At 48.3% G+C, this 22,544-nt stretch overlaps 1 protein-coding gene across 1 annotated transcript in view; it reads right to left on the bottom strand.

Moving 5' to 3' along the window:
• Positions 1-4,459: 4,459 nt before the first annotated feature.
• adamts17 (ADAM metallopeptidase with thrombospondin type 1 motif, 17) overlaps positions 4,460-22,544 on the bottom strand; it is a gene marked incomplete at both ends in the record, with an annotated part of 69,266 nt that continues 51,181 nt past the window's right edge. Inside the window, 6 exons of the mRNA XM_079737011.1 lie at positions 4,460-4,644; positions 7,013-7,190; positions 12,154-12,306; positions 14,072-14,276; positions 17,647-17,782; positions 21,564-21,726. Coding sequence (XP_079593137.1) covers positions 4,460-4,644; positions 7,013-7,190; positions 12,154-12,306; positions 14,072-14,276; positions 17,647-17,782; positions 21,564-21,726 — 1,020 coding nt within the window. The remainder of the gene's footprint in view (positions 4,645-7,012; positions 7,191-12,153; positions 12,307-14,071; positions 14,277-17,646; positions 17,783-21,563; positions 21,727-22,544) is intronic.

Genomic DNA, 22,544 nt, shown 5'->3' on the forward strand with positions numbered 1-22,544 from the left:
TCCTAGTTTCTGGTTCCCTACTCTGCAATCTGTCCGGGCGTTGTTTTTAGAAACAGCACTTAAATGTCTGTAGTTCCTCCAATATTGATTGTGTGCTTTGGTTGGGGTGCAGCCTGCCTTGAGAGTCACTTGGAATAAAATCGTCTGTTGATGAATGACTGATAAATGATAAAGGACTGAGGGTGAATTTAAATGTCTTTCATGGTGGTATGCTCATGGGAGCCACACTGAAGCATAGGAGAGGCAGTACAAATCTGCTACGTTTTTTATCATTTTATATCCAAACTCATGTATTATTGTTTACGTTGTCGATCATCTTTTCATCCTGAGAAACAAAACATTTGCACAGCTTGAGTGGGAATGCAGGTGAAGCGTGAGTCTGACTCTTTGACAGACATTCATGTAATTCATGTGGGTCATAGGGGTTCGTACCAGACCCTGGGTTGTTTGATTTGACTAAGGATTAAGCTATGATTACACAGTATACCCATTCAAAACATTCACACATCAACAGCCTTTCTTTAGACCTAGTAACACCGTGGGTTTACCCTCATCCACCTGGGATCCACCTAGAGAGAGACAGAGGGAGGAAACGAGGACCCCAAACCTCACCATAGTAATGTTATTCATCTCACAAAGAGACAGAGAAAGAGAGAGAGCCATCAGGAGAGAGAGATAAGACAGAGAGAGAGAGAGAGAGAGACAGGTAAAAGATAAAACGGGACGGAAGAGAAATACAGAGAGAGAGAGAGAGAGAGAGAGAGAGAAAGAGGAGAGAGAGAGAGACTGAGACAGGTAAAAGATAAACAGGGCGGAAGAGAAATACAGCGAGGGAGAGAGAGAGAGAGGGAGAAGGCGGAGAAGAAATAGATAGGTGGGGGGAAAGAGGTAGAGAAAGAGTGCAAGAGAGAGATCAGAGGTGTAAGCGATGACCTTTCTACTGTGTCCTCCACTGCCTTAGAGTAGAGCGAGAGCGAGAGCAAGTGAAAGAGCGAGAGAGAGGGAGAGCGCCGGACAGCACAGTGTGTTGGTGTTGGAACCCAGGCCAGCCACCACAGACCATATAGGGTTAATAATCACACGGCTCACAAGACCCACCACCGATGCTAAAGGGTTAATATTCAAGCTACCACGGCACAACGAATGGTATAGTACTGCTGTCCCTTTTTTTTTGGTGTGCTTTTTATAGCTTCTGCAGAGTATTTCATTTTCACACTTTGTTGGGTATACAATAAAACAAAGGAATCTGAACCTCAACTCTCTTTGATCATTTTGAAACGTATTTATATCGCCATTTCAGTTTTTGTAGTACTAAGATGAGAGGAAACTAGAGACCATTGCCTTTTCATAAGTATGTCGAATATGGCACCCATTACCCATTACTATGGATTTGCCACTCTGTGTTCCTTCTCAAGGTTTCCTCCTTGTTTATAAGGGAGTGTTTTTAGCTTGCTCTAAAAATGGCTTCAGTTTATATGAATTTCAAAGTACAAACATTTGCAATGTAGCTCGAAGAATGCCACATCGCGTTTCCATTTAAAACCACTTTTTGTTTATTATGTAAAAAAAGAAAGAAATCAATTTACATTATATAATTCATTGCAATCAATTGGATTGGCTTACTCAGAATGGTCCTTTGAATACGGGCGAAACTCTCAATGAAGGGGACAGAGGTTGATCAACAGCGTTTGATGACTAACTCACATATCTACAACAGCACTACAAGAGTTAGCTCCCTCTATATCAGCATATATACAGGGATTACATATGCATTTACACATTGTGTTTACTTATTATTAACAGGTTCAAAACGCGCTCAACTCCGTCAAAATCAGCACCATAAAAAATACATGTAGTGGCAGTTTATGTACCAAACATATGTGCAACTAAAACAGTACAGTACAGGAATAGTTAGCATATTTGCACTATATCAGAATAAAGCAGTTTGCCAAAACAGTCCTAGATTTAAAATACAACTAGGTTATTAAATAGTTCTAAAACATGTAAAAAATAAACAGAGAGTCATAAAAATAAACATTGACAACAGATATATCAATAACACACACAGATGGATTCCACAGTTCGTGAAATAGGTCGCAAAGATAGCACCGTTTAACCTCAGGACGATTCAGCTGAGGCTGCTGAACACACACACACACACACACACACACACACACACACACACACACACACACACACACACACACACACAAACCACCCAGCCACACATGCATGCATGAGAAAAGACGCTCATAATTAATGGGTCATGCTATTCATCTAAGGGTATAGAATGGGAGTGGAGAGGTTAAAAGGTTAAAAGGTCAAAGGTCAATAGGAAGTGACTTACAGTTATAATCATCAAGTGACGACGACATTGACAACACACGGCCCTTAATATGAGTGGGAATTCCGATGCACAACAGTGCCTTTATAAAACATTTAGCCCATTATGAAAGAGCAGCTCCCTGCAAATGAGAGGCGTGTTTGTGTAAAGTACACGAGTTGTTTGTTGGTTGTATTGCCCCAGTGTGTATATGTGTTGCTATCGAGATGTGTGATGTGTGTGTGTGTGTGTGTGTGTGGGAGGTGGGGGCAGTCTCCCGATGTGGGAAACTGGAGCATATGACAAAAGCTAAACAGTGTATGTGTGTGTGTGTGTGTGTGTGTGTGTGTGTCTGTGTGTGTGTGTCTCTGTGTGTGTCTGTGTGTGTGGTTTAGACGAGGTTCCTCTGCGTCCTGGGGTGCGTTTGTTTTGCCAGCCTAGAGCCTCTGAGTGGGCGGAGTGAGACCCCTTTTCGGGTCCTTATACTCACTGGAGAAACCGGGCCCACCCCTCCAGCCAGCCAGGGTGGTCTCACTCTGGCTGAGAACCTCTCTCTCTCTCACGCACACACACACACACACGCATACACACACGGACACACAGACACACACACACTGGGATAGCGGTTTCTGTTTGGATCGTCTTGTATGAATGAAAAATAGCAAAAGATTAAAGGCCTTCTTGAAACAATTGACAGTGGCAGCCTAGTGAGAAAAGGAGGAAAAAAAGGCACAGAAAACATTGGGAGAGGTTTCGTCACACAACACATAGCCTCTTCTCCCAGACTAGTTTCAAGAGCCTTGCATTCTCATCCTACAGATATTGCCAGTCCATTGTGTTTTACTGTTTAAATCTGTTCAACATTTACTACTGAATTGTAGTAAATGTTGGGGTGTGCTCGCAAGCATCTGGATCCATCCGTGGCCTGCCAGACTTGACCTGTTGTGCAAGGCACGTCTGCTTCACATTAAACATAGATCTTCTTTCAAGCCTGCCTCTCAAAATGTTTAACGTCGTCGTAAACATCTTCGCCAACCTAATGTAATACATGTCCTGCGTACTATGCACACATAAACGCGTAAGCATGCAGTATCTGGCACTCACTCCACTGGGGCTGAATACATGGATTCACTGTTGGATGTTCTCGTGTCTGTGTGGCTCCTCACAGCGCCTGTTACACCAAGAGACGAATAACCAAGGGTAAAGTGTCAACAACACAAAGCTCCGGTTGAGCTGAGGGACAAAACTTTCTCATCAGATTACCGCTGGGCCAGGCTCTGGAAACGACAAAGCACACAAACTCTTCACAGCTTTTCACAGCCTGAGAGTGGAGTTCGGTCTGGGCTGGGACCCGGGAAACAGGGTTCTGCTACTTAGGATGTGCGTTGCTCTCTGATCAGATTATGACATCACGGTTGGCCAAAGCACCCACACGGGTTTTCCCGCTCATTTCGAAAACCTATTTTCCCATTACTTGTTTTCACACTTGGTGATGATAACAACCATATTATCATTCTCATTATCATTGCCACCCTTAATTTTGACCTTACGTTTACATACTTCTTAGTTAATATATATATTGTACATATCTGGAAATATATATATATATATATATATATATATATATATAATTCGGTATCAGATATGTACGTAGCAATAATACAGTACAATAAAGCGAACCAGAGGGAAAGTGGTCACCCAGAGCAGAGCTGATCTCTGGGCGTCCATGTTGTCTCCACGTCTCTAAGCCTTACAACATCTATTTTCAGGATGTAGTCGATTTCTTGTCCTCAATCTGTGCAATACAGCCAACAGGGTGTTTTTTTCCTTAATGCTCTCCTCGACACTATACCTGGCTTTTTCTTTGGCACAGAACGAAACAAACAGTTTTCAAGTCTTCATCAAAAATCTGGAAGCTTATGACACCGCTGGAAAAAAAAAAAGAAACGCGACGGAAATAAACAGCTCGGTTGGCATAGTCCTTTTGCAAAATACGACAAAAAAAAAAAAAAAAGCTGGAGGTGCGGAGCGTTTTTTTGACGATAGAGGAAGAGAAGGAATGGGGGTGTAGTGAGTGGGGGGGTGGGGTTTCATGGTGACGCTTCAGGGAGCACATTTATAAAAAAGGGGTGCGGTTTAGAGTGAGGAAGCGGTCGTTGCTTTGGCTATCGAGCTCTTGTGCTGGATCTTGTTGGCGTAAAAGTTCCGGCATGTGTCACAGCAGCGCTGGTACCAGCGCATGTCCTGGCACAGGTTCTTCTCCCGCACCACGCGGCAGTACACCGTCCACTGGTCGCCCATGCACTTGTAGGTCAGGGCGGCTGCCGTGGAGGGGAGGGCAGACGCGTGCACGCACACACACACGCACACACACACACACACACACACACACACACACACACACACACACACACACACACACGCACACACACACACACACACACACGCATGCAAGCGCGGGCACACACACACGCACGCACACACATGAACATGTGAAAACATGATCATAGCCACACACACACACACATACACACATATACACACACACATACATACATATATACAAACAAACAAACAAACATAGATACAAAAACACAGAGAATATTGATTGGTTATAAAGAAACAAATTATTTGTTAGATTTGGACTTATAGCCGGAGTCTGAATGCACTGACCTGAGAGGTTATCATGACATGAGGAAGCCACCACTACGCTGATTGGGCTAACATTTGCAGATTCACCAGGACTTTAAGCATCCTTAATGGGACCCTGAGGATCACCAAGTCTTAAGCCTCTATAAAGGAACCCTGAGAATCACCAGGTCTTAAGCCTCTATAAAGGAACCCTGAGGATCACCAGGTCTTGAGCCTCTATAAAGGAACCCTGAGGATCACCAAGTCTTAAGCCTCTATAAAGGAACCCTGAGAATCACCAAGTCTTAAGCCTCTATAAAGGAACCCTGAGGATCATCAGGTCTTAAGCCTCTGTAAAGGAACCACGAGAATCACCAAGTCTTAAGCCTCTATAAAGGAACCCTGAGAATCACCAAGTCTTAAGCCTCTATAAAGGAACCCTGAGGATCACCAAGTCTTAAGCCTCTATAAAGATCCCCTGAGGATCACCAATTCTTAAGCCTCTATAAAGGAACCCTGAGGATCACCAGGTCTTAAACCTCTATAAAGGAACCCTGAGAATCACCAAGTCTTAAGCCTTTATAAAGGAACCCTGAGAATCACCAAGTCATAAGCCTCTATAAAGGAACCCTGAGGATCACCAAGTCTTAAGCCTTTATAAAGGAACCCTGAGAATCACCAAGTCATAAGCCTCTATAAAGGAACCCTGAGAATCACCAAGTCATAAGCCTCTATAAAGGAACCCTGAGGATCACCAAGTCTTAAGCCTCTATAAAGGAACCCTAAGGATCATCAGGACTTCAAGCATCTCTAATGGAACTCTTGTTTATAACAGAGGCTCTCAGTGCCAGCTTGAATGCTTCTTCTCCCTTATCCTGAAAGTAATCTGATATGCGGACCTCACAAGCCCGGTCAAACATCAGGGTGAACCAGGGCCACAACCTGGCCACCTAGGTAATATGCCCACGGAATGGAATCTAAAACCCAGATGGAAATTAGCCCCTGGGCTACAATCTGGCACATTTACGTGTACTGCTGTACATGTTTATTAGTGTGCATTGTCCTGAAAAAAACCCCCAAAAAACAACCTGGTTCCAGATTCCAACATATGCTCATATGCCACATGGATTCACTCTCATCAGACTTTCCTGTCCATAACAGCACAAAAGTGCATCAAAACATGAGGATTGATCTACCACCACCAGGTACTCTCAGTTAACATATAAAGTCCCATGCAAGGCTACATTTCAGCCTCCCTAAAACGCCTATCACTTCCGGTCTGCTGTTATACTAGTTTATTATTCAGGCGGACTGGCCTGCCCCTCATCTCCTCCAGGCTGCTTCTCTTTAGCCCATCCCTACCTCCATCCACCAGCAGACCGTCCATATATTTGTACACATATCGTCTGCAGCAGTGCAGTAATCACACGCTGCTGTCAGGGTGAAAGTGGGAAAGCTCAACCTTATGAGGCCGGTTTGATTCCGGCTATTCTTGCTCGCTCCTGGGGCTCCATTAGGGGGTTCCAAACACAATCCCCCCTGATTAGGGGCTGATTCACACACAGCCCGGCCCCTCTCAAGACACTAACAACCCCAGCAAAGGCAACACACACCGCTCCGACAGCGCTCTGCTGACCCGCCTGCTTTGAACAAATGGGGAAACAAGCTTTTTGCTGTGCGGCAGCTAGCCCGGAGAATTGTCATTCCGACCCAGATTCAGAGTAAATAACAACTGCCCTGTGCCCAAATTGTTCCCTTTCGTGCGGCTATTGCATCCATTCATTTCCTTTATCTCCCTGGTTTGGGTCAGTCAGGGGGGGGGGGGGGCTGGAGTCTATCTCTCACTATAAGCAATGAGCAGGGCTAACACACTGCATGGCCCTCCCAAGGTGAACACATACCAGGGACAAACAACGCCCTTCATAACCATGCATATAAATACCGTAGTTAAAACGACCAGCCCGAATTGATGCATGGGCGCACCTTGGAATGTATTTTAGGCTCCCTTCGCGCCAAGTTTAGCGAGCGCGTATCTATATTTTAAAAGCCCGTCCTCACCTAGCCTGGGGGAGGTGATGGTGTTCACGTTGATCTTCTCGTTGCAGGCGCCCTGGTGGCAGGCCCTGTAGTTGGGGAGTCTGAGCGGCGCCGGGCAGTCGTTTCCATGGCGACCCGTCACTTTGTGCATACACTGGACCACGCGGGACTGCAGGCCTTTGCCGCAGGAGGAGGAGCACTGTGGAGCGGAGGGCAGGGCAGGGTTTAGGCGGTGCCCATCGCTGTTTCTCCCCGAGGTACGTTGAACAACATTACGGTTGAGTACTACCCGTTTCATTTCATTGTTACGGGCTTTTTGTGCCTTTACAGTTGAACACCGATGAGATACAGGAGAGCGCGTTGGAGATGAGAGGGAATGACATGTTGCTGTAGTACCACAGCTGGGAATCGAACCTGGTTCACTACCGGCCTATTGCCCGATTCTTTTTTTTACATTTTAGTGTGTAGCTGAATTGTCCAATTGATATTGCACAAAACACTGCCAGGGTCAGGGGTTCGAATCCACCTGGGGACATTGTTGTTAGGGATCGTATTCACAGAATTGCAAGATGCTTTGGATAAAAGACACGTGACACATACAATTATTGCGGGGTGTGTGTGTGTGTGTGTGTCTGCATGTGTTTTCTTTGTGCGTGGGAGGACCACCTGTTGTAAACACGGCTTACTCCGAGCTCCAAACACCGTCACTCATCTGAGATGTAAACACCGAATTACGCCCTCGACCACGCTAACCTGAAGGGGGTTCGCTCCGGGTCGAGGTGACACTGTGCGCAGCCACGGTCAAACTGTCATAATGGGAGGCCTTTCACAGTCCGCACGCGTGTTGTTAGAAAACACACAGAAACTCCGGCGTGCACTGACCTTTACGTACCTCTGTGTGTTCAACTGAGAGCCACCCTGCCATACCAAACAGCGCCGGCCAGTTCCTGTTTGGGGGCGGTGACCTCTATGGCCCCGCCCCCTACCTCACAACAACGCTGATGGATTCAAGAACCTTGAAGGGGTTTTGTAAAGTCGACGTGACCTCTTACACAAAAAAGGGCCTTTTCCAGCCAGTGAGTTTCAAAAGGGGTGCTTGTTTCTCTGTGACTTGTTGGTGTGAGGGAGAAGCAGCAACAAAGGAAATGTGGAGATTTGTTGACTTTGGTTTACTCGGCTTTGTCTCCCTTGATAAACATTGGATCTGGTCTCCAGGATCTCAACCGCCTGAACTCGGGTCAAATGAGGACACTCAGTGTTAGAAAGATGTTTATGAATATGTCTCTCAAAGAGGAGAGGTTTGTGGGGCCGTTCACTCTCGCTATCGATTTGTTTCTAAGAATATGTGGTTGATTATAATTTGGTCGGAATCTGCTGGAACAACGTGTTTAGAGAACAGTCCGTACAACCCATCCTCAGTTCAGCACAGGGAAATTAAGGCTTCAGGTCACCAAAGAATATAGCTTTGGCTGAACACACAAATAATAATTATATTTTCATTATGAGACATTCGTTTTTCGTTTGCTCAAGCTATTAATTGTTTGTATAGATGCCAGCCTTGAGCGTTCAACCGTACTGCTATTTCAAGTGGTAGGAGATGATATTCACATGTTGCAATCCAAAGAAACCGAAGCGAGATAAAAGGTTATAAACAGGAAAGCAGGGAGAAATAGCACAACGCTTAACAAATAGATTGAAGCTCCACACAGACCGACAGGAAGACAGCGAGACAAGTCCCAAATTCCCCAGAAGCAGCTTGTAAGCCACACTTTCTGTTTTTATTCAAGCTGCTAAGTGAAGCAGTCACCTGAGGCTGACCTTTGACTTGCCATCAGCCACAAGAAAATAGCAACGCTCTGTGGCTTAACACCATTGATAATTGGCCTGTTTCTCACACACAGACAAATCCACTCACAGACAGACACACAGACACAAAGACACACAGACACACACCAAATGTTCTTGGCTCAGTTGTGACTCATTTCTCCTGTTGCTGTAATCTAGGCCAAGCTAGAATGTGTATGTGCGCTTGTGTCTGTGTGCGTGTGTCTGTGTGCGTATGTGTGTGCAAGTGCGTGTGAAGATATAGACAGAAGTAGGCTGCTGTGTGTTAATCAGTCCTTTTGCCCCACTAACTATAACATCTGTTAGTCACACATACTTTATAATAATCTGACCACAAAAGAGACTGCAGATCTAGGAGGACTCAGGACGATGCAGTGCTATCCTTCACCTGATGGATCTTCAAGATGAACTTGTTTGGGAAAGTTTCTCGCCAGGTATGAGCACAAGCTGGCGAGCCGGTCATCATCACACACCTCATCAAACACACACACACACACACACACGGACAGAGACGTGACTTTGGAAAGACGTCAGGCAACGGGCAGTCAAGACGCTCGTCACTCAAAAGAGACACTGACAGCGTCTTGGCGTTTTCCTGCGATAAAGTTCAATCGCATAAAATGAGACTCCTTAATTTCCTCCAATCCGTCTGTGCCTCTTTTGGTTGTTAAATCAAAAAGAAACTGCCTTTCACCGCATATATCATAAGGACCTGTCTCTGAGGGCCGGCGACAGCTGGCCACGGCATAGTCTCAGGTTTTTATTAGGCTCTTGCTTGGGCTTTGAAAAAAAAGAAAAGTGGTGAGCTCCATGGTCAGGGCAACAGGAGGGGGGGGCAGTCTTCGATTAGAAGTAGTGGTGGTAAGGTGGTTGGTGGTGTTAGTGGTGGTGGTAGGGGTGGTAAAGATAGTGGTGGTGACAGTGGTAGAGATCGTGACGTAGGCGGTGGTGATTGTGATCCTCAGCAATGCTCGTTGCTGAGGATCACAGCAACGAGCGGTGCACTTGTACCAATACCCCATCTCCCCTCAAAAGCTCTCTTCTCATCTGGAGTAGCCATCAGCGGATCAAAGCAGAACATCCCAAAGTTGGGCGGGATAAGGGGAGAGGGGGGTTAGAGAGGAGGCAAGACATTAAGAGAGGCAGGGAGAGACAGAGAGACAAAGAGAGACAGACATAAAAAGAGGCAGAGAGAGACAGAGTGACAGAGATTGAAAGAGAGAGAGACAGAGAGAGAAAGAGGGAGAGAGAGCATTAGAGTGAGAGAGAGAGAGACGGACATTAAGAGGCAGAGAGAGAAAGAGGGAGAGATTGCATTAGAGTGAGTGAGAGATGGAGATGGGAGAGAGAGAGAGAGAGATTGCATTAGAGTGAGTGAGAGATGGAGATGGAGAGAGAGAGAGAGAGAGAGAGAGAGAGAGAGAGAGAGAGAGAGAGAGAGAGAGAGAGAGAGAGAGAGAGAGAGCGAGAGAGAGAAGGTACAATGGAGTGGCATTAAAACTGTAAAGCTGATAGCTGGCGGTGCTGGATCTGGTTTTTAAAGGTCCATTGGGTGCTAACGTGCCCCAGCTGACATATTTCATAGGGTGCAGGTGCCTCTCCAGGCCTTGATGTTGTGATGTATGATTGTCTTGCGATGTAGTGCTCAAAGGAAGAGTGAAAGCAAAGGGTTGAACAGAAGCCAGATGTGCAGCTAGCTAGTTTCCCAGCTTGTTCCCACCTGGCCCGGTACAGCCCTCACATCCATCTCCGTTTACTTTGTCACTCTGTAAAACAGCTCTGATGCGTATGAGTTGGCATAATGAAGGAGGAAAAACTGCTTAGTCAGCTATGTGAGGAAGCACTCAACTTGGAAATGAGTTGTAGAGTCACCAACCTATAGGAAATGTTATTTTGTCAATCCTAAATTAAAATATTATTCAATACGCTATAATTATTTTAGTCAGGCAACTTCTAGTGAACTGCCCACGGCCTTTATTAGGGCAAGCTTTTCGAAAGCAATACATAGCAGGAAGGGGCCTGAAAAATCACTGTGCTATGCCTATTCTCCTTAGGATAAGTCCTAGACCGTGCATTTCTATTTTCATTACATTGCCAAGAAGCAATGTCTCAGTCTCGGAAATTGTAAAAACAAGGGATGTGTGGGCGAATTTGCAACCTGTGTGTGTGTGTGTGTGTGTGTGTGTGTGTGTGTGTGTGTGTGTGTGTGTGTGTGTGTGTGTGTGTGTGTGTGTGTGTGTGTGTGTGTGTGTGTGTGTGTGCATTTCAAGCGGGGATCTCTCGTAAGCCCACCCAACCCCCTGCGTGTAAACAGGCCGGGACAGTTGTGGGCACGTTGTGCCCTCTGTGTATACAGATGAGCGTTTTAATGTAGATACAATCAAAATCCCCCAAAAACGATCACAGAAGGCAAGTCGTTCTCTTGTGTAAACATAGCCTGGGAACCAAACAAATCCTGCTAGCTCATGTTTCATTTGGTCTGCAGATAAGGTCTGGTTCCTCCCCGACCAATCACAGCCGTTTATCTAACATGAGGCTGGATAAATACAATAACAGTGCAGGCATGCCATAGAGGCATTTTCAACAACAACAATAAAGATGGCTGCCGCTAGAACAACAACAATAAAGATGGCTGCCGCTGGTCGGTTGATTAAGCTATTACGCTTTCAAGACAGTGTTAAACGAAATGGACGGAATCTGTTTTAACAGACGACTTCGCAGAGCTTTCGCTGAGAAGAAACATGTTTTTCGTCGCTCGGTCACCCGTTGCCGTTGCTATGATTGGCTGTAGGCCTCTCTAATTGTGTCCACAGGCATTTTGGTCTGCGCCAATTGGTGACGCCCTTTTAAAAAAATCGACGAATAACAGTTTTGCAATTTCGTGCAATATCGATGCCAGGCTAGAACAAACAGGGCCTCTGTGTGTGTGTGTGTGTGTATGTGCATGTGTGAACCCCCCGTACCCCCCCCTACCTTGGACTACGGCTGCTCGATTATGGGAAAAATCATAATCACGATTATTTTGGTCAATATTGAAATCACGATTATTCAAATGATTATTATGAGTTTAAAAACATGTTTGTAACTGAGAACTTTGAATTTTCGCCTTAAAAAAATACACAAAATGGCCAAAAAGAAAATGTCCTAATCTAAAATGATAAACAGATATGCATCCAGCTGTTCCGCCCTTTCTATAAAACATTAAAAAAATAAAAAAACAAAATCGAAAAAACTCGATTATGTTGATTTTGTGGACGTTTCACGCTAAAAAAAAAAATCGAAATCGCTGTAAAATTCGATCCATCGCCCAGCCCTACCTTGGACCAGTCGCCGGTCTTCCACTCGTAGCACTTGGAGTATTCCTCGCATGGCTCCTCCTGAGCCGGCTGGGAGTGGGGGTCGCAGAGACCCTGGGGGTTGGTGCAGGACACGGTGCGCGTGCGGACCCCCGCCCCGCAGTCTGACGAGCACTGAGGGGTACACAACGAGGAGAGCGTGAAGGGGAGGAGCGTATGTCTACACCAGCTACGACGTTCAGTCGTTTGAAGAAGGCCTTTAATCTTTCGCTATTTTTTGCATTCATACAAGACGATCCAAACACAAACCCCTACCCCAGTCTGTGTGTGTGTGTGTGTGTGTGCGTGGGCGTCCAATGGGATAAAAAGCGTTGGAGCTCACCGGGGAACATGAACACCTTTAGAGCGATATATATAAACACAGAGCACTCCGACCCTCTCGAGATTATTTATTACCTCGCTTGTCCGGCACCTGCAAGAAATTGGACATGCGAATACATCTCCATCTGGTTGCTTTTGTACCGAGTGTCGCGGCTGCTTGTGATCGCCGCGTGTGTGTATACGTGCTACTGGGGTTATTCGGTTTACTGTAACCTATCGGATCGGAGAGTATGGGATCGGATGGGAGAGTGGGATGCCTGAGACGAGGTGAAGCGAGAACGAGAGGTGAAAGAGGAAGAGGAGGCGTGAAGGCTAGACAGCAGAGAATAGACGAGGAGAAGGGAGGGAGGGAGGGAGAGCAGGGAGGAAGAGGAGGCGTGAAGGCTAGACAGCAGAGAATGGATGAGGAGAGTGGAGGGAGGGTTAGCGCAGGGAGAGGTGGATGAGTGATTTATGAGAGCGAAGAAGCCTTTTGGTTATTATCCCCACTAGCACAAAAAAAAGACTATTACAAAAGAAGATGAAGGCAAGGGCTAGGAAATGTGTCCACAACAGATACGGTATGTTCCGCCGAAACCGGGTGCATGCAAGCACAGAACCATCAGCACATGTTGCGCGGGGTTAGCTCATTGATTTAATATCCCAATGTGTTTGCCGTCCAATATGCTAAGGTAATGGTGCTAGATGTTTTCAGGAGACCAAGGCTGGTTCTTAACGTTTCTAAAGTAATTTATGCTCATCTCATGCTCAAACGACTTTACTGCCGCACTTTACTGCTACACTGACCACAGCGTCTAGACACATAAGTTTAAGGTTTGCGTCGACATCTGCACAAATCATCACAGTTGCAGTACAATATGAATTATATTACAAATTAGGTTCTAATAGTTCTATAAACAAACGTAATGTAGGTGGAGCGGTGGAGTTAAATCATCATCTGCAGACCCCCATAGCTGGAGAAGCAGACAGAGAGACAGAGACAGACCGACAGGCAGACAGATGGACAGATGGACACAGACACGAGACAGACTGACAGACGGACAGATGGATACAGATGGATGGACAGACAGACAGCAGACAGAGGGACAGATGGACAGTCAGAAAGATGGACCCAGACACGAGACAGACCGACAGACGGACAGGCAGACAGATGGATACAGATGGATGGACAGACAGACAGCAGACAGAGGGACAGATGGACAGTCAGAAAGATGGACCCAGACACGAGACTGACCGACAGACGGACAGGCAGACAGATGGGACACCGAGGGATGGACGGACCGGAAGACAGCCAGGCATCAGACACCGATGGACACAAAAGGACAGAAAGACAGACGGACAGACAGCAGGCAGACACACCGACCCGACCTGACTACCGAGGAAACCACGGTATATTCAAGCGGTTGCTCAAACCCTGTGCCGCCAAAGTCTTCTAACCAAACATGAATCACTCCCTTTCCAGCACCAATCTCCTGTGCGCGCTACAACCTGCAGACGGCGACAGGCAACCGGTGCAGCCCAGCAAGGACGCCACGCGTGCCGCTGTCCTCCCACCCACCTTGGACCACTCGGACGCCTCCCAGACGGTGAGGCAGAGGCGGCCCTCGCAGCCCTGCAGCACGGGGGGCTTTCCCCCCTGGCAGTACAGCTCCTTGGTGTGGATGAGCGAGCCGTTCTGGAGCTGGTACATGCAGGCCACCGCGCGCCGCTGGAAGCCCCGCTCACACGTCACCGAGCAGGCCCCCCACTCCCCGGCCACCCACCTGGAACAGAGGCACGGACATGAGACCACAGGGGGGGGGGGGAAGAGGCACGGACATGAGGCCACAGGGAGGGGGGGAGAGGCACAGACATCAGACCACAGGGAGGGGGGGAGAGGCACAGACATCAGACCACAGGGAGGGGGGGAAAGAGGCACAGACATCAGACCACAGGGAGGGTGAAGAGGCACAGACATCAGACCACAGGGGGGGGGAAAGAGGCACAGACATCAGACCACAGGGGGGGGGGAGAGGCTTCAGACATCAGACCACAGGGAGGGGGGGAGAGGCACAGACATCAGACCACAGGGGGGGGGGGAAAGAGGCACAGACATCAGACCACAGGGAGGGGGGGAAAGAGGCACAGACATCAGACCACAGGGGGGGGGGGGGGGGGGGAAAGAGGCACGGACATGAGACCACAGGGGGGGGGGGGGGAAGAGGCACAGACATCAGACCACAGGGAGGGGGGGAGAGGCACAGACATCAGACCACAGGGAGGGGGGGAGAGGCACAGACATCAGACCACAGGGAGGGTGAAGAGGCACAGACATCAGACCACAGGGGGGGAAAGAGGCACAGACATCAGACCACAGGGGGGGGGAATGAGGCACAGACATCAGACCACAGGGAGGTGGGGAAAGAGGCACAGACATCAGACCACAGGGGGGGGTGAAGAGGCACAGACATCAGACCACAGGGGGGGGGAAAGAGGCACAGACATCAGACCACAGGGAGGGGGGGAGAGGCACAGACATCAGAACATAGTGGAGGGGGAAAGAGGCACAGGAGAGAGACCCAGAGACGGCTGCTGCAGTACCTCTTGGTTTACCAGAGAGGGTGCTGTTGTTGCAGTATGATGGTTTTATTTAGACTGTGATGCGTTCAGTTTCTTTGTCCACCGTTCGTCTCTCGGGACTATCATATTAGAGTGCTTTGCGATGCTATAATACCGTTGCTGTTGATCTGTAGACTTTCAACACAGTGAGAGACAATTGTTTTAGTTTTGGTAAAATAGTACATAGTTCTGAACGTCCAATCTCCAGGATAGAACAAGTGATCGGGTGACGCTGTCAGGGGTTCAAATGTAGAACCCAAATCTCGTCCATTCATCTTGCCTCCAACCACAATTAGGAAGCCATGTCCAATACCCGAAAATGGGATATTTGACATAATAATCACAGACTAAACCCATGGACGTGAAATTCATGTTTTCTTTCAGATAGCAGCCATTTAAACACATTTTATAAAGAGATGTGCGATTCTTTGATGTCCTTGTTTGCTTTCCCTCCACCTCACATCACTTTAATCTAGGCTAATGACCTCTCACCCACCCCACTCCTCTCCACTCTGCGCCACTTTCACCCCCCCTCCCCTCCTCTCCTCCCCTCCTCCTCCTCTCCTCCCCCCTCCTCCTGCCCTCCCCCCCTCTCCTCCCCTCCTCCTCCTCCCCTCCTCCTCTCCTCCTCCTCCTCTCCTCCCCTCCTCCTCCTCTCCTCCCTCGCCGCCCTAACTCCTCTCCAACTGTCAACCTATTCTTCTCCACCTCCTCCTCCCAATCCACTGACCACTCCTCTCCTTTCCTCCCTACCTCTCCCCCCTCCTCTCCGTTCATCTCCTCTCCTCTTCCACCCCCCCTCCATTCTTCTCCAACTCTTCCTCCCTCTACAGTCCCCACTCCTCTCCTTTCCTCTTTGCCCTCCACTCCTTTATTCTCCAGCCTTCTCACCCTCCTCTCCTTTCCTGTCCACTCTCTTCTCCTCTCCTCCCCTCCTCCCTTTTCCCTCCCCACCCCTTCCTCCCCACCCTTCTTTTCTTTTCCACTCCACCTCGCCTTTCATCTCCTCTCGTACTCCCTCCAACTCTCCATCCCGCCACTCCTCGGCATCAGTCCACTCTTCCGCTTCACCCCCTGACTCCTCTCCACTCCTCCTCTACTCAATCCACCCATCCTCTCCTCGACTCCCATTCACCCCTCTGTTCCATTCCACTCCTCCCTCTCTCTGTGTCCCGTCCTGCGTCCTTCTGGCAGCCCGTCCTCCTCGGTGCCCCCGTGCCCCCCTGTGGTTTTCGGCCAGGAGCCCTCTCCCTCTCCGCTCCTTCCTCTACCTCCACTGTTTGCTTCCATCCATCCATGCCCCACCACTTCTCCCTCCAGAGGGAACCTGGCTGAGAGCCAGCGATCGCGCACCCCCCCCCCCCAACACAACAGCTTTATGAGATGTGTACATAGAGGGACAAAAGTCTGGGGAACAGATACAGAGAGATTAGGGAGAGAGAGAGAGAGAGAGAGAGAGAGAGAGAGAGAGAGAGAGAGAGAGAGAGAGAGAGAGAGAGAGAGAGAGAGAGAGAGAGAGAGAGAGAGCGAGAGAGAGAGACAGAGAGAGAGAGAGACAGAGAGAGAGAGAGAGAGAGACACAGAGACACAGAGACAGAGAGAGAGACAGAGAGAGAGAGAGACAGAGACAGAGAGAGAGACAGAGACAGAGACAGAGACAGAGAGAGAGAGAGAGAGAGAGAGAGAGAGAGACAGAGGTGGGTCAATGTTCCATCATAAGACTTCAACGAAGGAACCAACTGATGAGTTCAAACACACACACACACACACACGCGCACACACACACACACACACACACACGTACAAACACACAAAGCTATCCAGACAGAAGGACCAGAGGCCCTGTGTAGGAGCAGGGATGGCAGTGAGTGAGACGTCTCTGCAGCGTGCTTCCTCCCAGGCCTGATAAAACACTCCCCAGCTTCACCTTTTATGATGAAATAGTCCCCCTCGGGTCGCATTGACATGGCAGTTAGAAACTCAAGAAAGTGAATGCGAACACTAAAGCCTCGCCTGCTTTGTCCACATTCCCTCTTTCACAACGTTGTAACACTGCAACGAGACATCTGTAAACCGCATCCAGGGCAGAGATCCCTCTTTGATCCCCGTTGCCAAGTGCACAATATCCCAACCCAGAGAGAAAGGGGGATTCGAGACTGGTCTCCTGGTGTGGCGAGGTGGAAACACGGCTTCTAGGTTGACGGACATCGGAGACAGGCACGGGCCGGGTCTCCGCTGTGCATACCTCTTAAAGCTGTACACACACGCACGCGCGCAGACATTTGAAGGTGTGCACTACTGCAAGGTCTAACTTGGAGAACGCGCTATGACAATAACGTCTTTTGTACTATTATAAATAAAAATAGTATGAGAAAAGGTTGGGATAGGGAATTATTTTGTAAAAATTCTGGCAACAAAAAGCGAATCTCTGCTTGTCAGCCCGGCGGCCACCTGATTAAACGGGCTGCAGTGTGCATCGATTTTTGCTTGCACGCACGTGTGTGCGTGCGTGCGTGCGTGATGCGGGAGACTCACCGGTACTGGCAGGGGTGCGTGTTGCACACTCGCACCTGAGGCAGGGGCTGGTTCTGGGGCTGACAGTGGCTGCTGTTCACCAGCTCCATGGTCTTATTGGCTATCCTCATGCAGGACACCACCGTCCTCCTCTCGCCTATACACACACAGACACACACACACACAGACACACAGACACAGACACAGACACACAGGACACACACACAAACACACACACGATCGTATGCACACACACACACACACACACACACACAGACACACACACACACACACACACACACACACACAGACACAGACACAGACACACAGGACACACACACAAACACACACACGATCGTACGCACACATACACACACACACACAGACGACACACGTACACACACACACACGCACACACACGTACACGCACACACACACTCGTATGCACACACACACACACACACACACACAGACACACGATCGTATGCACACGCACACACACACACACAGACCGGACACCCACACACACAATCGCGCACACACAAACACACACACACACACACACAGAGCACAATGTCACAAATGCGACACAATAACGGCCTCATCACATACTTAAAAGCAGAACAAAATGTGAGCCAAAGTGTAAAGGCCGGTAGGAAGTGACCCCATATTATAAGCTACCGTCCCACCCAGTTCTGTGTGCGAGGGCCTGGCGTGCGTCCAGAAGGCCGAAGGCCTCTTAAAGAAGGAAGAGGACGGGAGGGGGAGAAGGCGCACAGCCAGGGGCCTTTGTGGTCGTTAGCTCCAATTAACAGAGTTTTATTTGGGAACTGCCCCCTGTGTTAAACCAGGCCTCTGATCTCTGACTCAGTTCACTGGAGGGTCACACAGGAGGGCATCCGTATCAGCAGCCCCGGACGGCGTTGCGTAATAACCCCCACCCCCCATCCCATGTGCGTGTGCCGTCACAAAGGGCTTTTCTTTTTTCTACCTCGGCCGGGCCTGTGCCTTTATGGTCAGGGCCGTGAAGACGAGACAGGACAGTGGAGGGAAGAGGGGAGGGGATTCACACATAGCATGGGAGCAGAGGTCGGAATGGAGCCCGGGTCGCTGTGAGGCGTATCGCTTAGCACGGTGAGCGCGCCAGCGGGCCCAGCCAGCCAGCCGACGGATTTTTGCGTCGACTTAACAAAAAGGGTGTTGAGGGAGACGGGCTATAGAAACACAGCTAAGCATAGCGCTTAGCGTTCGGGATTTAGCTGTGCGGGTTCTTGCAGTGCTTGTGTTGTGTCTTCTCCAGCTGCTAATCTCTCTCGTGATTATCCTGGAAGACTCGTGTGTGTGTGTGTGTGCACGTGTGTGTTTGTTTGGTGTGCGATGGCTCCTTCTAAGATTCTGTGTTCTTTCACAGGTTTCAATATGTTTTTATTCTGTCTCACTCTGTAAGACTGGATGGGGTCGGCTTAGCTCAGGAGGTGGGGCGGGTTGACATTTAACTGTAAAGTTGCTGTTTCAATCCCTAGCTCGAGTGTCGAGGTGTCCCTGAGCAAGACGCCTAACCCTAACTGCTCCTGACGAGCTCGCTGTAGCCTTGCATGGTTGACTCCAGTGTGTATGTGTGTATGAACCACTGTAAGTCACATTTGATAAAAGAGTCTGCTAAATGCCCTAAATGTAATGTTATGGTGCTCCGTGAAAAAGCTACAGGTGAACACGGGCCTAAACATGTAACAAGATGTGACCACGGCCTGTCTCATGGCGGTGACGAGGTATGGGGCTCTGTTGTGGGGGCTTTGAACCAGAACGAGCGGGCCGTACACCGCCTTGACCGCAACGTGCTCTGCTCTGAGAGAGGAGAGAGCTGTGAGTCACACAGAGGTAACATCAGGCCATACTTGTTTTTCATTGAAAAAGTGTGAGCTTACAGGAAGGCCACACACACATACGTACAAACATCTAGCACACTCCCCTTGGATTCCCACGGTTCCCTCGAAAACAGGGGCTACACAAAAGAATGGCCTGAAACGTTACCAGGGAGACGGTGAAAAGGAGGTGCAAGGACTGTAGGATTTTGAGATGAGTACGACACATACTCATCTCAAAATCCTCTTGGTGGTGTTCGACGAATACAGAAATAATACGGTGAACACACGCACTCACACACGCACACACCTGGACACTAAAACAACAGTAACCTGATACACATACTAATAGCAGTTGGTTGACGTTACCTTAGCAGATGCTAACAAACCCTTCTCTCACCTCGGCAGCCTCATATTGAAACCAGTCCCAACACATCTGCTCACAGAGGAAGCCATTATGTATTTCCAATGATCAGTCAGCTCAGCTAATTCCCTGAATGCATAAAGCGCTGAGGTCGTGCTGGTGCAATCAACAGCCTCTCACTCCTCCTGAGTAAGCAGTGTGCGTGGTCTTCAAAGTGGTGCCTTTGAGAATGTGAATACAAATCACAGACACCAGGGCTTCAGCAGTGTGTGTGTTTGTCTCAATGTGCATGTTTACGTTTGTCAGTGTGTATGCGTATGTGTTGCCAAGCCGCTATTGTAAGTAATAATTATGTGTTCCAAATGACTTGCCTGGTTAAATAAAGATTACAGAATAAATACATTAATAAATATTTTGCATCAGTGTGTGTATAACTTCACGCCTGCCGTTGTAGTTTGTGTGTGTGCGTGTGCGTGTATGTGATAGAGAGAGAGAGAGAGAGAGAGAGAGAGAGAGAGAGAGAGAGAGAGAAGAGAGAGAGAGATGGGGAAAGTGTGTGTACGTGAGAGAGTTCTTTGTGTTCGTGTGAATGTTGTGTGTGTGTGTTAGTGAGAATTCAGTGTGTTTGTGTTTGTGTTTTGTGTGTCCGTTCTGTGTGCGCATATGTATGTGTGTGTGTGTGTGTGTGTCTTAGAGCGTACGTCTGTGTGGGAGTTATGTATGTTTACGCGTGTGTGAGTTATGTATGTTTGGCCGTGTGTGTGTTCCGTGTGTGGTTTTATAAGCGGGCTGTTTGGACTAGCCGGGCAGGCTAGCAGCTGAAGCCTGCTGTGTGTCCCCTGAGGTCACCCCCCCCCTGCCTGTCTAATATGATGTGGATCAGGGAGGCTTTGAATTAGCCTGCTGCTGACTTCTCCCCTGGCTCCTGCCTCCTTCCCCGGCCGGAGCTCCTAGACGGCCAGCCGTCCTCCCCCAGACCCTGGCTCCAGCACCACCAGCACTCCCCCCTCTGGCTCCCGATCACGGGCCACCAAACCCTGGACAACAGGCCCTCAAACCTCCCTCCCCCCCCACCATCACCACCACCCCCGTCGAGCTGCCTCTCGGGCTGACAGTGGCCTGCACACGCGACGTGCGGATTACACCTTTTCACACAGCCAAACAAAACCGTTAATGAACAAAAAGGCTTCTTCGAGTAAAGTGTTGCTAAGACACGGTGTCAACACGCACACAAAAGAGAGAGGGAATCAACAATCAACTCCTGGGATTACCCCGTGGCCGAGCCTCAGAGTCAAAGGGGATCTCAGATTGAAAGGCCGTGTGATTCTCTCAGCAGATAAAATGTCTGTCGAGTTCCATTGAAACCCGCTCTGGACGAGGCCTGTGGGATTTGCAGTAAGTGGGGAACAATGTGGAGTTCAGATCTTGAGCAGAAGGCGAAAGGGTAAGACGACAGCCAGGTCCGTAACAGAGGACAGAGATATCAACGTGGAATTAAAATGGCTCACTTAAAAAACGCGTTTGACACAGACATTAACTAAATAAATGGTATAAACACTTTTAAAAGGTTCAGGTATTTCAACAGCCCTTAATTTGGTACTTCAAAGGGCAAAAAAAATAAACGACCTTAAAGCACGGAAATAGTCGTTCACCTGGGACTTAAAAAGCCCTTTTAATCATGCAACAGACATTAACCTGGGACTTAAGCCCACCTCCTCCACACTGGACGGTGCAGTCCCGCCAGCTGCTGTGGGTCCAGATGTAGAGGTGCTCGGGGTCTCGCTGGTCCTCCCGGCTGCCCCTGTCCCGGGACGTGTTCACCGACACGGTGTACTCGTAGTGGATCCCGTAGGTCTGGTCATGGAACAGCAGCACCTGGGGAGACGGCAGGGTGAGGAGGGGTGGATGGAGGCTCTGACGTCCTGCTTAAGGGTTAGCACAACGATATGTTGATAAAAGTATCATGATCAATACATATTGATTTGTCCTGCTCAAGGGATAGCACAACGATATGTTGATATAAGTATCATGATCAATACGTATTGATTTGTCCTGCTCAAGGGATAGCACAGCGATGTGTTGATATAAGTATCATGATCAATACGTATTGATTTGTCCTGCTCAAGGGATAGCACAACGATGTGTTGATAAAAGTATCATGATCAATACGTATTGATTTGTCCTGCTCAAGGGATAGCACAGCGATGTGTTGATATAAGTATCATGATCAATACGTATTGATTTGTCCTGCTCAAGGGATAGCACAGCGATGTGTTGATATAAGTATCATGATCAATACGTATTGATTTGTCCTGCTCAAGGGATAGCACAACGATATGTTGATATAAGTATCATGATCAATACGTATTGATTTGTCCTGCTCAAGGGATAGCACAACGATGTGTTGATATAAGTATCATGATCAATACGTATTGATTTGTCCTGCTCAAGGGATAGCACAGCGATGTGTTGATATAAGTATCATGATCAATACGTATTGATTTGTCCTGCTCAAGGGATAGCACAACGATATGTTGATATAAGTGTCATGCTCAATACGTATTGATTTGTCCTGCTCATGGGATAGCACAACGATATGTTGATATAAGTGTCATGCTCAATACGTATTGATTTGTCCTGCTCATGGGATAGCACAACAATATGTTGATATATGTATCATTATCAATCCGTAC

Source organism: Pollachius pollachius (assembly GCF_949987615.1).
Source record: "Pollachius pollachius genome assembly, chromosome: 5".
Lineage (NCBI taxonomy): Eukaryota > Metazoa > Chordata > Actinopteri > Gadiformes > Gadidae > Pollachius > Pollachius pollachius.